Raw genomic sequence first — 16,409 nt, 5'->3', positions numbered from 1 at the left:
ATGTGAACTGACATATCTATTAGTATATAAATTATCCGTATGGGAACAGAGCATTGATTCTCTAACATAGGGACAAACTACACGAAAATACTTTGATGTTAAAACACGATGAAATACTAATAGAGCAGGACTAAGAAAAATTATTGTTATCTTTTTTCCTTTTATTATTATCTTATATATCTATCTTTTTACTTTTCATCCCAGATTCCACATTTTAACACACATTGTTTTTATATACTATATGAATTTGTTATAAACCTTGGTCACAATGTGTTATATATGTTGCAATTAAAGTACTGTTGGAACCCTAGCTTATATGCAATCGCTTTAGCGGTTTGTGGGAAAAACACAAATATAAGTGAAACGCAAAATTATCCATTATTGTTTTCTTTTATTTTTAACTCCAACTCCATTGCTATTTTAAGAAATGCAAAGACAATATAATCGGATAAGTTACGGCACAGACCGAACATGTCTAATCTAAAATGAAGCAAGTAAAGCCGGTACAATATATCAAAGAGTGAACTTTCATCTGATGGGTTAATGACTCACATCAGACTTCCGGAACTAAAATCCACATCGGGTCTTGTAAAGCCCTTTTACAGGGTATAAAAGGATGATCATTTGGGGAGGTCGGATAGCCACTGAGGAAGGGGACATCATAGCCCCGAAACGCGTCTGGTCTGACCCCCCAATTCTATGCGAGTGCACCGCATCTAATTAACTTAAGGACCATTCTGAGCCAGTGTACCGAACGGAGCCGATCTGAAACCAAGCCTGGAAACTCGGCATCTTTGGAGCCAAACAAGCGGGACACGTGCAGCAACCACACAAGTGACGCACATAAACTACCGCTGGATCCATCCAACTATAAAGGCAAAGACTGAAAGAAGGTTTCGATAGACGGCCGAGGTATCTCCGAATCAGGAGAACCCTCCAACACTGGTAAGACTGTTCCTGAACTGCTTGTTGTCTCATTACGGGATCGATCTCTGACTGTAAGCGGGACGCCGCCGGGTCAGAGACGGAGAAATCTTGATTCCAAATACCGCAACTTCTTTTAAACACTCTTATGCTGCTTTAACTAGGTGACAATACCAGAAGGATCCCGACTCGTTATATCCGGACTTTGATTTTTACATTTATATTTATATAGGTTTTTACCCACACGGCATTCTAAATATATAAAGTATTCAATTTGATTCATTGTTATTGGAATATTTACACTTGCTGTCTACTGTGGTCGCAACGAGGCTCACAAATACTGGCACTGCCCGTTAGGAACTATTTTGAGCCTACTTTCGGTCACATACGTATTTATTTTCCATCTCATTACGCGACAGTTTTATACATCAATACTACTGCGAAGTCCGTACTGCTGTTTTTATTCCTACTATTATTATTTTTATTACTGTCTTCTATCACTGTCTAACTATTTTAACTACTTTAATAAATTGGTCACCAAGTGTCTTAGGTGTGCCCAATCATTTCTATATATACTTTTGCTTTTTAACAGCGGGGTGACGCTGTAAGTTTGAGAGCACCCTTTTTGGTGTATCAGCCACCCTGTGCATCCAACTAACCTACTCTTTTGGGTTTAGGTTCGAGTTCGGGTCAAGTTCGGGTTCCGAACCCGAACTTTGACCCGAAGTTCGGCCGAACCCAGCAAACCTGAACATCTACGGGTCCGCTCATCATTCACTAATTGTTAAGTCCTGGAGCAGATAACCTATGGATCCATATTCAGATCTAGTATAGCGATGTGCACAAAGTATATGCAACAACCCCACTAGATGTAAGAATCAAAGATGATATTTTAGTGACATGTACAGCAATTCCATACTGTCAATGGTGCAAAATCTGCATTATGCATGGTGTGAACAGGACCTAACTGCATTTTTAAATAAAGTTGTACAAATATTCTGGGCTCACAAAGGACATTACATTCTATAGCAGTACACACTGAGCAGATGTATAAAACTGCAAAACAAATGCATAAAAAATACAGTGGGGTAATAAAGGTATCCATGGCGGTACCACAAACTTGATGAAACCCATACAGACTCCATATTTGTGAAAAATAGTGTATCTGCCTATATAGGGAACTTAGATTGTGAGCCCCATTGGGGACAGCGAGATGCTAATGTCTGTAGAGTGCTGCAAAAGATGTCAGCACTATACGGATGAGCAAAATATAACATTTTAGATGTCTTTTACATTCAAAAATCATCAATTCTACCAGCTATGCTATAAAGGACATTTTTAAAAGTGTAAAAATCTGTGAAATGTAATATATACATGATACATGACATATAGTAGTGTTGTATTGTTTATTAAGGATCCTTAATAATGCCTAGGAGACCCTGGGAGCTTGATCATCTGTAATGGTAAGTTGCAGTCCATCCAATTTCACATGTAGTAATACCAGTGTGCCATAAGAGGGCGATATAGTACCGCTGAAACTTAATGCGCTTCATGTTTACATTAATTAATTACAATGCACACTTGAAATGTTAATGATGTTACTTCACTGCTAGTTTTGGAATCGTGTCTGAATGTCATTCAGATTCCTGGCATCGAGAAGACCTACAAGGTGCCCCAGATCCTTGTTCTTCCTTTGGTTACTGGTGCACTGAAGAGAACACAGGTTTAAATCTATATCCTCTCTACCCTGGGAAGGGTTTTCTTCTGCCCTCCTTGTCGACCACTACTGAGTACGAGCCGCCAAGTGGGGTAGAAGAAGAGAAGTGATGACCACCCTAAGAACATTTCTGGCCAATGACTTTAGATGTCAAACTAAAATGAGTATCTTTATTACACCAGTGACTACTGCCCCCTAATGGTCAGGCTATGAAGATGTTTGTATCTTGAATTGACCTTTACTGTGTCTTGTGGGTCCCATAATGTGCTACAGTGAAGCTTGAGTGAAGGACATGCTGATGATGTTCTCCAGAACTTCCTGTGGGGGATGAATGACATCACATGCATAAGCTATGGTCATGTCCAAACCATCAACAAACCCAACATTTAATCCACGAAAGATATCCCTGAGCAGCAGATACTGGACATATCCGTGGAAGTCACTGAACCGCTCCATGTCGATGTCCATGTCCCGGGCATTCTCCTCCTTGATGATCACCTTGGTCCTGGGGCTACGGATGAAGAGCCGCTCTACAGCCTTACGGACGTTAATGGCCGACCTGATGAAGATTCGTAGTGGGAAAGGCCTGAAGTGCTGTCCTAAGGTGAGGACAATGATTGTGTTTTCTCCTCCACCGACCTGGTCGATCTGCCGGGCCATGTATGCGTCCTCTTTGATGGAGTAGAAGGTTTTGCTGACAAATGGAAAAGTGTGTTTCTTCCACTGGATGTAGATAAACTTTTCCTGGTTTATCGCTAGAAGAGTCTTCTGCCAAGATTGCATCTCATCTTCTGTGTGGTTAAAATAGTCTACAACTAAAAAGATAAAATAAGAGAGATAGATGGAAATACAGATAGATAGATACAGGGGCGCACCACCAATGAGGCGAGGTGAGGCGATTGCCTTAGGCAGCTCGAAGTAGGGGCAAGAGCGGGCCAGCGGAGGGGGGATTATCAGTTTCTGCGGTATGGCATTGGGAAGCACAGTGGGCACAGTATGTGGCGCTGTATTACCCTGTATGTTTTAAAAATTTAATGGGGAGCAAGCACTGCAGTATTTCAGCGAAAATGGAGTGCCAGCGGCTGAAGAGGTGCTCCACCAACCTCTTTTTATTTTCTAGATAGATAGACCGATAATAGATGGCATACTCACTCTTAAGATTCTCAGCAAAGTGCCGTATATACTGCCGCACTGTGGAGTCCCCCATAAGAAGCAGTTTTTTCCCCTTCAGGAAGTCTTTCAGTTTGTCGTTGTCCGTGAATGGCGACATCCGGCAGTGGACGGGATTCCACACGTTGTGATGGAAATATCCGCTTGGGATCGGGTAATAGGACCCCAGGCCGCATCTCTCCATCGGTGACAATATTTTTTCTATCGAAAAAACAAAAATATATTGATTTCTGCTGCTGCTGATCCATAGAAAATGAATAAAGAAAGTAAACTTCGGATCTCCTTGAGATTTCTTTGAAGTATTGTGCTCATCTTTGAAGGTGTACATGTGATGTTTCGGTCCTACCTGGACCTTTTTCAAACACTAGTTGCCATGGAAAGAAAGAATGTAGATGATAGGAGTATTTCATTTATATTAGTTCAGAGGCTGCTGCAATTTTCAGATTAAAAAGGGCAGAGTCTGCTTAAAAGGGCGGTGAAGAATTTTCCTGCCATTACGATGCCAACACATTCCGGGAGGACACGAGAAGACTGTTCTCTCATGCTGGTACTCTACCTTCCTCATCCATGGAATTATCTATGATATGTTCCATAAACATGGCTGACCTAATTCCCTTTGCCTCTGCTGGATGCCAACTGGAATCCCGAATGTAATAGATAATAATAGGGAGCAAAGAGCGAGCTGCACGATGCCCAGAGGTAGGTGTACGTGTACTTACGGCCACAGTTCAGGACAGTGACTCGATCTAAAGCCTTAGAAATTTCCATGCCGATATTGGACCTAAAAATAAATAAAAAAATCAACGAACAGTATAAGAAAAATATAGTAAAAGATTCCACAACCTACATCTACATTTCAAGGGGAGATCCACCATTTTCATAACACAGTTACGGCATGGGATGTGCAGACTTTTGCAAAGGCCTCAATCCCCATAAAAGGTCTCATATGGAGTCCTAATCTGGACTATTTAACAATTTCACAGGTTCCCAATCCTAAATTTTGTTTAAGAGCCGCCCAACCCATCATAATAATAGCAACATCCGATGTGGAATAGGGGAGTGGCCTAACTGATGGCGGAGTGGCCTAAAAAATGAGATGCCGTCTGCAAACAGGAACATGGTTTGTGCCATATTCTCCCCGATCCCAGATTGGAAAAGGTGGCAGTATGATGAATAAGGTATGGGGAATGGCCTGATGGACAACAGCAGATCACGCGGGATGATGGAGACCTGCTGTTGTCACCCACCATGTGCCTGGACCGTTGCTGAGCAACAACCTAAGCAATTTCAAGCCGATATCTTATTATGGAGGAAGAGCATAGCATTCAGACCCCATGGGTTCAGGGAAACATCAACTGATGTATGTTCAGCCAGTAGGGCGTGTATACTTTTTCAATCCATTACACCTCATGGTCACCTCTTGATCAGTAGCTGCTCCACCTCACTCAGATACGAATGGTCCCGATTGACAGAGTTCATGTGGGTCAAGGCCTCGCACGGGAAGCGCCTCGGCTTAACGCAGTAGAAGGCCTCGCGGTCTCTCTTGTCCACGTAACGGCAGACTTCCTTTTCCGTGTCCAACTCAAAGCCGCATTCACTGTTCTCGTACTCCGTGGCGCTCGTGAAGTTTCCTGTGTACTTAATATTGGCAAAGCCCTGGTTCCTCGCCCTCCATAGAGCGGAGACGGCCTCGCTGGGGTGCATTAGTAATATAGATAAGTGTACAGGCCCCGCCCAGAAGAGGGTGAATTTTACCAGGTAGGTCCCGTCCTTAGAGTCTGTGATACTCCCACTGGCGCTGCTGTTTGTATCAGGTGAGTATATTCTTGCCCTCAGGTAGTCTCCACCGTACGGTTTCCTGTTCCCCAAGTAGTCGTAGGCCGTCACCTCCACCTGCAGCTGGTCGCCGACGCAATACTCATCTTTGGGGTCGATGATGGCTGCCATGCTTTTTTCCGGGCTGGTCGCCTCATTGATGTCATCGATCGTCACCTGGGGAATCTGCTTGTTGATCTTGTCGAAGAGCTCTTCAATTTCGTCATCCGTTTCCATCGGGCGGGGCGAATCAAGGGGGGTATTGCGTGACTGACAGTTACACAACTGGAGCATGCTTATTTTGGAGATCTGAAACAGGAATGCAAAAACGTCACCATCTAAAGATCCTTGGAACCCAAAAATATCAATTTTGGTGGCAATTTTGCATAAGTTTCTGGCTAATTTCGAGGGACAATCCCAAGGGGGTGGAACGGCTGGGAGATATGGTTGCAGATGTAATGGCAAAATTGCAATTTAAAAAGAGTGTCCCATGCTGCAGTCTACGTTGTTTGAAAGGAACCCATCAGCAAGCAGGCTTCATATTTTATTAAATTCAAGAAGCCTCTCAGCCATTCAGTGAAGCTAAAACTGGGCTCATGACACCTAAAAATATGGAAATGCCCCAATACTCAATATTCAATTTTTGGTGTTTTTAACCTAAATAGCTCCAATATGTCCAAATCCCTTGTACGGAATTATATAATTCTGCCTGCCTGCAGCCACCACTCAGGAGAAAATGCATTAGTTCAATGTATAAAAAGTATACCGTGAGCTCCCTCTAATGATGTCTGCAGGTATTACACCTTTATAATGTAACCCTGTGCCTATGGAGGGGATGTGGAGTTTTGTCACCATATCTAATTTTTGGGTCCTGGAGGTACCTGCACTTTTTTCTGGTTAAAAAACACCAGAAGAACAGATGTCAGGACTGCCACCACCAGCACCGTTCTCATGGAAATCGTCATTTTCCCCCGTCCCGACATCTCCTGGAAAACAAGAAGCTGGAATATAATTGTGTAGTGGAAGAACCCTGACACGTGGAGAGCGTACCTCATGATTTCATCTCTTGACACTGGACCAGTAGTTCAGTGGGCCCTTTCAGAGTGGCACCAGTATCAGGCTGGGGGCCCACGGGTCTCTTCTGCACCCAGCTCCTATGCAAGGTTCTGACTACATTTCTTACCTGCTCAGTATTTTGGAGCTTCACATAGGATGGGATCATCTCTAGTCCACGACGACTGCAGTCACTGACATTGTGAAGGGACCTCCAGGATAGAGAGACAAGAACTATTGACAAAAACCTGCAAAATATTCTCTGATCAGTTTGGAGAAGGGAGACTTCAGGGTCTGCTTTGGATTTCAGGGATATTTCACACCAAAATCTTATTTACCCCCTTAATATTGTATGACTCCTGAGATAGGATGCAATTTAGTTCATGTCACAGATGCTCCCCCTCCATGGTGCCCTCCACAAATGCTCCTCCTCCATGGTGCCCTCTACAGATTCTCCCCCTTCATGGTGCCCTTCATAAATGCTCCCCCTTTATGGTGCCCTTCACAAATGCTCCCCCTCCATGGTGCCCTCGACAAATGCTCCTCCTCCATGATGCCTTCCACAAATGTTCCTACTCCATGGTGCCCTCCACAAATGCTCCTCCTTCATGGTGCCCTCCACAAATGCTCCTCCTTCATGGTGCCCTCCACAGATGCTCCCCCTTCATGGTGCCCTCCAAAAATGCTCCTCCATGGTGCCCTCCACAGATGCTGCCCCTCCATTGTGCCCTCCACAAATGTTCCACCGCCATGGTGCCCTCCACAAATGCTCCTCCTTCATGGTGCCCTCCACAAATGCTCCACCGCCATGGTGCCCTCCACAAATGCTCCTCCTTCATGGTGCCCTCCACAGATGCTCCCCCTGCATGGTGTCCTCCACAAATGCTACCCCTCCATGGTGCCCTCCACAAATCCTCCCCCGCCATGGTGCCCTCCACAAATCCTCCGTCGCCATGGTGCCCTTAACACATGCTCCTCCTCCATGGTGCCCTCCACAAATGCTCCTCCTCCATGGTGCCCTCCACAAATGCTCCTCCTCCATGGTGCCATCCACAAATGCTCCTCCTCCATGGTGTCTTCCAGAAATGCTCCCCCTCCATAGTGCCCTCCACAAATGCTCCTCCTCCATGGTGTCTTCCACAAATGATCCCCCTCCATGGTGCCCTCCACAAATGCTACCCCTCCGTGGTGCCCTCCACAAATCCTCCCTCGCCATGGTGCCCTCCACAAATCCTCCCTCGCCATGGTGCCCTCAACACATGCTCCTCCTCCATGGTGCCCTCCACAAATGCTCCTCCTCCATGGTGCCCTCCACAAATGCTCCTCCTCCATGGTGTCTTCCACAAATGCTCCCCCTCCATGGTGTCCTCCACAAATGCTCCTCGTCCATGGTGTCTTCCACAAATGCTCCCCCTCCATGGTGCCCTCCACAAATGCTACCCCTCCATGGTGCCCTCCACAAGTCCTCCCCCGCCATGGTGCCCTCCACAAATCCTCCCTCGCCATGGTGCCCTCAACACATGCTCCTCCTCCATGGTGCCTTCCACAAATGCTCCCCCTCCATGGTGCCCTCCACAAATGCTCCCCCTTTATGGTGCCCTCCACAAATGCTCCCCCCGCCATGGTGCCCTCCACAAATGCTCCCCCTCCATGGTGCCCTCCACAAATGCTCCCCCTCCATAAGCTAGCGCATATGCAAGAAGGCTAAGAGGTGCTCTACAAGAGGATTAAAACTTGAACACAGCTTCGTACGTACCAACCATCATTGAATGCAGCGACAGGTCTAGTAAGAAGCCAACAATATACTCTGCTCAACCATCTCGCATAATAACTACATTACTTGCTGAACAGGTCGGGCACCTGAGAATAACTGTGCACCCTATACGAAGCAGTTAGCAGACAATGTTATATACTACAACGATACCGCTACCAGTGACAATAACTCCCTGATTATTGCTGCATATTAGGTGTGGTACTATTCCAAAGAGTAACAACTTTAAATCATTTAATAACACTATAGCAAGAAAGAATGCATCCTTAAGGCTCGGCATTAACTCCTCCTATACTGCGGTGGAATAGTGCGAGAGCGCCGCACTATATGTCTATAGAGGGACTGTGAATGCACATTTTTATATTTTTATTATTTATATTTTATATTCTGTTTAGATTTCAATTGGTTATTGTGTTTACATTTGAAACAAGGTAAATAATAAATGTGGATATATTTGTAACAAAAAACGGCCATTTATTATCAATTGTATAGAAAAGCTAGGTGGCATGTCGTTTTCGATATTGCTGAGCGATATCCTGTACTTGCACAGATTTTTTCAACAGAGCCTGCTGCCACAGCTGTCTTCATTGAACCTGCCATAAAAATAAAAAAAATTGCCATGGGGATTTCCACCAGTGTCCTCCAAAGTATCTGACAACAAACAAAACCCCTTCAGGGGTCCTAACTATATATGTATCTAAAACAACATATTTTATTATTATAATAATATCAACACCCCCATAGATAACCTTTTTGTATATTCACTTTTACACCCTATATGTTATTGCGGTGTATAGTGTGATGTGTTGCTGGTAACAGCATCAAATTTTTCTGGGGGGTGGTTACAGTGTTGATCAAAAATATTCGAATATCAAATTTTTATTGCGAATATAGGTACTTTGAAAATTTGCGAATATTTCGAATATAGTGATATATATTCGTAATTTTGAATATTCAATTTTTTTTTAATCAGTACACATAATCCCTCCCTGCTTCTAGCTTGTGTGCCAATAAGAAGGCTGCAATATACTTGACTTTAGGAGTAGTGTTGTTTGCGAATTTTTCGTAATGCGAATTTTTATTGCGAAATTTTTCAACTTACAACTATTAGACAAAGAAGATTATAGCAGTATATTAGCTAAATTGCTCTATATTCTTTTTTTTTTTGAATATTCGCTATATTGCTATAACTTCGTTTTTTCGAATATTCGTAATATTCTAAAACAAGAATATATAGCATTATATAGAATATAGAGAAATTTAGCTAATATAGTGCTATAATCTTCTTTGTCTAATAGTTGTAATTTTTTTCTCATCTGAAGTACAGATTGGAAAAAAATTGCAACTATAAAAAAAAAAGATTATAGCACTATATTAGCTAAATTGCTCTATATTTGTTTTTTTTCAGAATATTCGCTATATTGCTATATATTCTTGTTTTAGAATATTACGAATGTATTAAAAAAAAACGAAGTTATAGCAATATAGCGAATATTCGAAAAAAAAATATAAATTTATTTGTCTAATATTCTTTGTCTAATAGTTGTAAGTTGAAAAATTCGCAATAAAAATTTGCATTGCGAAAATTCGCATAGTACACGATCATTACCTTTCCGATTTTTCGAGTAAAAGAATCGTAGAATATAACGAATATTCAAATTTGTGAATATTCGACGAATTCGAATATGACCCCTGCCGCTCATCACTAGTTATTATGGGGGTGGTTATTAGCAGTGTGACTCAACGGCGACATTGATCGTTTGATGTACTATCACCTACACACTTGTGATCTACTACTCTGTTAGTATAACAGTCCGTTCAGTGCTTTATTTTATAGCACTATGTTGTTAATAAACACAAACAGTGTGTTATTATTATGTGATATCAACACCCTCATAGATAGATAGCCTAGTTTAGACTTGCAGTGTACGACACTCCCCTGACGAAGCCGTAAGCAGCGGTGAAACATGTCGGGAAGGGGTAGTGTTTGCTGTTGTAGGTGATCAATGTCGCCGTTGAATCACACTGCTAATAACCACCCCCATAATAACCACCCCCATAATAACCACCCCCATAATAACCACCCCCATAATAACCCGCCCCATAATAACCACCCCCATAATAACCACCCCCATAATAACCCGCCCCATAATAACCACCCCCATAATAGCCACCCCCATAATAACCACCCCCATAATAACCACCCCCATAATAACCCGCCCCATAATAACCACCCCCATAATAACCACCCCCATAATAGCCACCCCCATAATAACCCGCCCCATAATAACCACCCCCATAATAACCACCCCCATAATAGCCACCCCCGGAACATATTGTTGCTGTTACCAGCAACACATTACACTATACACTGCAATAACATATAGGGTGCAAAAAGTGAATATACAAAAAGTTTATATATGAAGGTGTCGTGTATTATAGCAATAAAAAATACTACACACCGCTCCGTTTTCGACAAGCAGCAACACGGTGTTACTACAAAAAGTACATATCTTAGTACTGCCATATACTGTAAATGTGACTTGGAAGTATAAATTATTACCCTCAGAACTCACTGTATGATTGAGTGTTACATAATTCATAGTCTAGCTTATTGTGGCTCTTATCTAAGGTAGATAAGAGACTTGGCAGCAGTCACATCGTGCCACCAACCATCCCAGACTGTGCTGCTATCAGACCTGTTTACAGTGTAGATTATTGTCGGCATTACGGACAAGGATAGGACTGTTCTATTAGGGGCCAGCTGTTCTGCAAAATACGGAATGCACGCAGACAGCATCCGTGTTTTTTGCAGACCGCAAAACACCTATGGTCGTGTGAATGTAGCCTTAATCAGATTTTTTAAGGCATAGATAATCCTACACTAAGGCCCCATTCACACGACCGTATTTTTGCGGGAACGGATACTGACTCATTTATTTCAATGGGTCCGCAGAAAATGCGGACAGAACACCGTGTTCTCTGCAAAACACATATAACATATCCTGTCCTTGTCCATTTTGTGGACTAGGATAGCCATTGTTACAATGGGTCTGCAAAAAAAAAAAAAAAAACAGATGCAACACGGATGTCACAAGGATGTTATCCATAATTTTTGTGAATTCACATTGTGCGGACTGCAAAACACATATGGTCATGTGAATGTAGCCTTCATCAGATTTTTTTTAGATGTAGCTCCTCCTACACTATTAATCAGATTTTTTAAGCAATTTTTTTATTTTTTATTAAGGATTTTTTTATTTTGGTACAAAACAAAATGTGTATCACAGTACATTCTGATTTTTTAAGCTGTAGCTCCTCCTACACTATTAATAAGATTTTTTTAGCTGTAGCTCCTCCTACACTATTAATCAGATTTTTTTAGCTGTAGCTCCTCCTACACTATTAATCAGATTTTTTTTTAGATGTAGCTCCTTCTACACTATTAATCTGATTTTTTTTAGCTGTAGCTCCTCCTACACTATTAATCAGATTTTTTAGCTGTAGCTCTTCCTACACTATTAATCAGATTTTTTTAGCTGTAGCTCTTCCTACACTATTAATCAGATTTTTTTTTTTTAGCTGTAGCTCCTCCTACACTATTAATCAGATTTTTTTAGCTGTAGCTCCTCCTACACTATTAATCCGATTTTTTTTAGCTGTAGCTCCTCCTACACTATCAATCAGATTTTTTTAGCTGTAGCTCCTCCTACACTATTAATCAGATTTTTTTTAGATGTAGCTCCTCCTGCACTATTAATCAGATTTTTTTAGATGTAGCTCCTCTCTCCTGCACTATTATTCAGATTTTTTAAGCTGTAGCTCCTCCTGCACTATTAATCAGATTATTTTTTTTAGATGTAGCTCCTCCTGCACTATTAATCAGATTTTTTAAGCTATTTTTTTTATTTTTTATTAAGCATTTTAGTTATTTTGGTACAAAACAAAATGTGTATCACAGTACATTCTTATCAGGAATGAACACTATTAAAAGTATTACAGTGTTAACATGGCATCCATATAGCCAATTGGCATCACAGAATATTGTATAGAAACTAATTACCATTCTAGCCCCACTAAAGTTATTTCCAAACCTTATTTCAACTCAATCCCACCTCCCCCCCCCCCCATCAATCTAGATGTGCCTCCTCTCAGCTAAGTCTCATAGTTCAATACAATGTGATAAAGTATCTATAAAACCTTAAGATGTCCCAACAGTCCTTTGATATCCTTTGCCAGGTACCATTCTGTGTGTTGAAAATTATGCATGAGATTTTGGAATCTACATTCGTCAGAAGTTTGCCAATAAAGGTCTGCCATTTGTTTAAGAAGATAGTTGAAATATGTTTTTTATTTTTTTCTGCTTCCAATTGGTCCATTAATAAAAAGTATCGCATTTGCCCCTGGAACTCCCTGTCAGATGGTGTATGTGGCGTTAGTTAATAGGCATCTCAAAGCTACCAATAAAACCCCATCTATCAGTCTTGGTATCTTTTTCCCTTCAGGAAAACTATAAAACAAAACTACGGGTGACTCACATGGTAGTTCTATCTGCCAAGTCTGTTTGATCCAAGATAGTATCCAACTCCAGTAGGTCTGTACCATTGGGCAGGACCATATACAATGATCCAAATCTGCCCTTGATTGGTTACATTTTGGACATGCCGTTATCCTTTCGGGAGCCACACCTGAGGCCGGTAGATTAAACGCAAATATTGCTTTGTGTGTGAGTCTGTTTAGTGATTGTATATCCTTGTGTCGGATTAACACAGGTATCGTCTGCATCGGATAAAGCAGCTTAGGGAAACTAATCATCTTTATCAGATGACATCTACCAAATATAGAAAGCGACAACTTCTGCCACCTAAGCAGCTCTTGCTTAATCCCATTTATCATAGGGACACAATTAAGGGTGTATAAAGAATGAGGAGACCTTCCTATTTTGATCCCTAGGTAAGTGATGTAATTTTTAAGCTATTGTTCCTCCTGCACTATTAATGACATTTTTAAAGTTGTAGTTCCTCCTGCACTATTAATCAGATTTTTTAAGTTGTAGTTCCTCCTGCACTATTAATCAGATTTTTTGTATCTATAGTTACTCCTGCACTATTAATCAGATTTTTTAAAATCTATAGTTACTCCTGCACTATTAATCAGATTTTTTAAAATCTATAGTTACTCCTGCACTATTAATCAGATTTTTTAAAATCTGTAGTATCTCTTACACTATTAATCAGATTTTTTGTATCTATAGTTACTCCTGCACTATTAATCAGATTTTTTAAAAATCTGTAGCTCCTCTTACACTATTAATCAGATTTTTTTTAAATCTGTAGCTTCTCTTACACTATTAATCAGATTCTTTAGATGTAGCTCCTTCTGCATTATTAATCAGATTCTTTAGATGTAGCTCCTCCTGCATTATTAATCAGATTTTTTAGATGTAGCTCCTCCTGCACTATTAATCAGATTCTTTAGATGTAGCTCCTCCTGCATTATTAATCAGATTCTTTAAGCTGTAGTTACTCCTGCACTATTAATCAGATTTTTTAGATGTAGCTCCTCTTACACTATTAATCAGATTTTTCAAGCTGTAGTTACTCCTGCACTATTAATCAGATTCTTTAGATGTAGCTCCTCCTGCACTATTAACCAGATTCTTTAGATGTAGCTCCTCCTGCACTATTAACCAGATTCTTTAGATGTAGCTCCTCCTGCACTATTAATCAGATTATTTAGATGTAGCTCCTCCTGCACTATTAATCAGATTTTTTAGCTGTAGCTCCTCCTGCACTATTAATCAGATTCTTTAAGCTGTAGTTACTCCTGCACTATTAATCAGATTCTTTAGATGTAGCTCCTCCTGCATTATTAATCAGATTCTTTAGATGTAGCTCCTCCTGCACTATTAATCAGATTCTTTAAGCTGTAGTTACTCCTGCACTATTAATCAGATTCTTTAGATGTAGCTCCTCCTGCACTATTAATCAGATTCTTTAGATGTAGCTCCTCCTGCACTATTAATCAGATTCTTTAGATGTAGCTCCTCCTGCACTATTAATCAGATTCTTTAAGCTGTAGTTACTCCTGCACTATTAATCAGATTTTTTAGCTGTAGCTCCTCTTACACTATTAATCAGATTTTTTAAGCTGTAGTTACTCCTGCACTATTAATCAGATGTTTACAGTGGAAAGCCCCTCGATTTAGTTCCAAACACATTATTACGGCCTCTCTATAATAAATAAGGAAATGAATTTGCAGAGCTGAATATGTTCTTCATCTGAGATTAATCTAAAAAAGTAGTTTACATATAACCTGCCATGGACAAAGGTTATGTCATAAAATGCTCTCGTCAGAAAGACGACTGACGTGTGTTTTATTACTATATCCCACATAAGGTCCAAAATATTTTCTGCCTTTATAAGTGTGCAGTAAACCATAGCCTGCGTCACTGCTGACATTTCTCTCACCTGCACATGGAAAATGTAATGGGTGGTTAGAGCTATATGCCCGATATACATACATAACAGCCTACTAAACGGGCCAATAACTCCAAGGAATATAAATGTTTATTGAAAAATAAATGCAAATAACATAGTAGTCATATAACAGGGTAAGACAGAGCATAGCCTGGTCAGAAGCCAGGACACATAAACATTGGGACAGATTTATCATTAGCTCAGGTCAGAATAACGGAGTGAAAAAGTCCCCAAAAAGTCCCAAACGCTAAAACTGCGCACAAATTTGCGACTTTTTTCTGCTCTGCACTATGCTCGCCAGTTTTCTGAAAGTGGGCGTGTTTTCTTATGTAAATTAATCTCTAGACAGATTTACTATTGGGACTATTTAAAAAGTCGCAAAAAAGTCGCAATTTCACTCCAGTGAGGACCATGCTTATCTTATGAGACTTTTTAATAGAACATGCGACTTTTTCATAAAAACGCGCAACTTTTTCGTAAAGATGTGCGACTTTTGTAAAGCTGCTTAAAGGGCCGATCATAAATCTGACTTTAGCCATATGTGAAAGTCGAGTGAGCTGTCAGAGTCATGATAAATCTGGCCCATTATGTCCAATGAATAGTAAAGATCATATAAAGTGACCGACTAACTGCTTGAACACACATCAACAGACACCGCACTATATATATATATCTATACGAATAGTGAGCAGTCAAAGTGATATAAAATACAGCAATATGAACATGGACGTGGCTGGAGTGCCGACCACTATACCACAAATGAACAAATAAGTGTCAGGCTCGACGTGCGTTTTACCACGAAGCTGGCTCCGTCAGGATTTTTTTTTTATATATTGAGGGGTTCTCATTCTATGGGTTATCGGTGTATTTGGTGGGCTACTGAGTGTAACCCGACCCCTATAACTGGTTGTCATGTTCTGAGGTTTTCATTGGTTACCCCCCACCATATATATACATATACATGCTACGGTGTGCACCCCCACACTATCTATCTATTATCTATCTATCTATCTATCTATCTATCTATTATCTATCTACAGGTCCTTCTCCAAAAATTAGCATATTGTGATAAAGTTCATTATTTTCTGTAATGTACTGATAAACATTAGACTTTCATATATTTTAGATTCATTACACACAACTGAAGTAGTTCAAGCCTTTTATTGTTTTAATATTGATGATTTTGGCATACAGCTCAGGAAAACCCAAATTTCCTATCTCAAAAAATTAGCATATCATGAAAAGGTTCTCTAAACGAGCTATTAACCTAATCATCTGAATCAACTAATTAACTCTAAACACCTGCAAAAGATTCCTGAGGCTTTTAAAAACTCCCAGCCTGGTTCATTACTCCAAACCGCAATCATGGGTAAGACTGCCGACCTGACTGCTGTCCAGAAGGCCATCATTGACACCCTCAAGCAAGAGGGTAAGACCCAGAAAGAAATGTCTGAAGGAATAGGCTGTTCCCAGAGTGCT

At 40.8% G+C, this 16,409-nt stretch overlaps 1 protein-coding gene across 4 annotated transcripts in view; it reads right to left on the bottom strand.

The window, feature by feature from the left end:
• Nucleotides 1-459: 459 nt before the first annotated feature.
• Nucleotides 460-16,409, bottom strand: part of LOC122945044 (NXPE family member 4-like) — a 24,831-nt gene continuing 8,881 nt past the window's right edge. The window contains exons 2-8 of one of the 4 annotated variants that reach the window (XM_044303865.1): nucleotides 8,993-9,043; nucleotides 6,810-6,927; nucleotides 6,508-6,612; nucleotides 5,229-5,935; nucleotides 4,531-4,592; nucleotides 3,794-4,012; nucleotides 460-3,456 (exon numbers count right to left, since the gene is read on the bottom strand). In XM_044303865.1, coding sequence (XP_044159800.1) covers nucleotides 2,909-3,456; nucleotides 3,794-4,012; nucleotides 4,531-4,592; nucleotides 5,229-5,935; nucleotides 6,508-6,612; nucleotides 6,810-6,848 — 1,680 coding nt within the window. In that variant the 5' untranslated portion in view covers nucleotides 6,849-6,927; nucleotides 8,993-9,043 and the 3' untranslated portion in view covers nucleotides 460-2,908. The remainder of the gene's footprint in view (nucleotides 3,457-3,793; nucleotides 4,013-4,530; nucleotides 4,593-5,228; nucleotides 5,936-6,507; nucleotides 6,613-6,809; nucleotides 6,928-8,992; nucleotides 9,044-16,409) is intronic. The other 3 variants (XM_044303864.1, XM_044303866.1, XM_044303867.1) reach the window with 3 other exon arrangements.

Source organism: Bufo gargarizans, chromosome 8, assembly GCF_014858855.1.
Source record: "Bufo gargarizans isolate SCDJY-AF-19 chromosome 8, ASM1485885v1, whole genome shotgun sequence".
Classification (NCBI taxonomy): domain Eukaryota; kingdom Metazoa; phylum Chordata; class Amphibia; order Anura; family Bufonidae; genus Bufo; species Bufo gargarizans.
The sequence above is the reverse complement of the archived record's forward strand: the minus strand, read 5'-3'. Positions and strand labels throughout refer to the sequence as shown.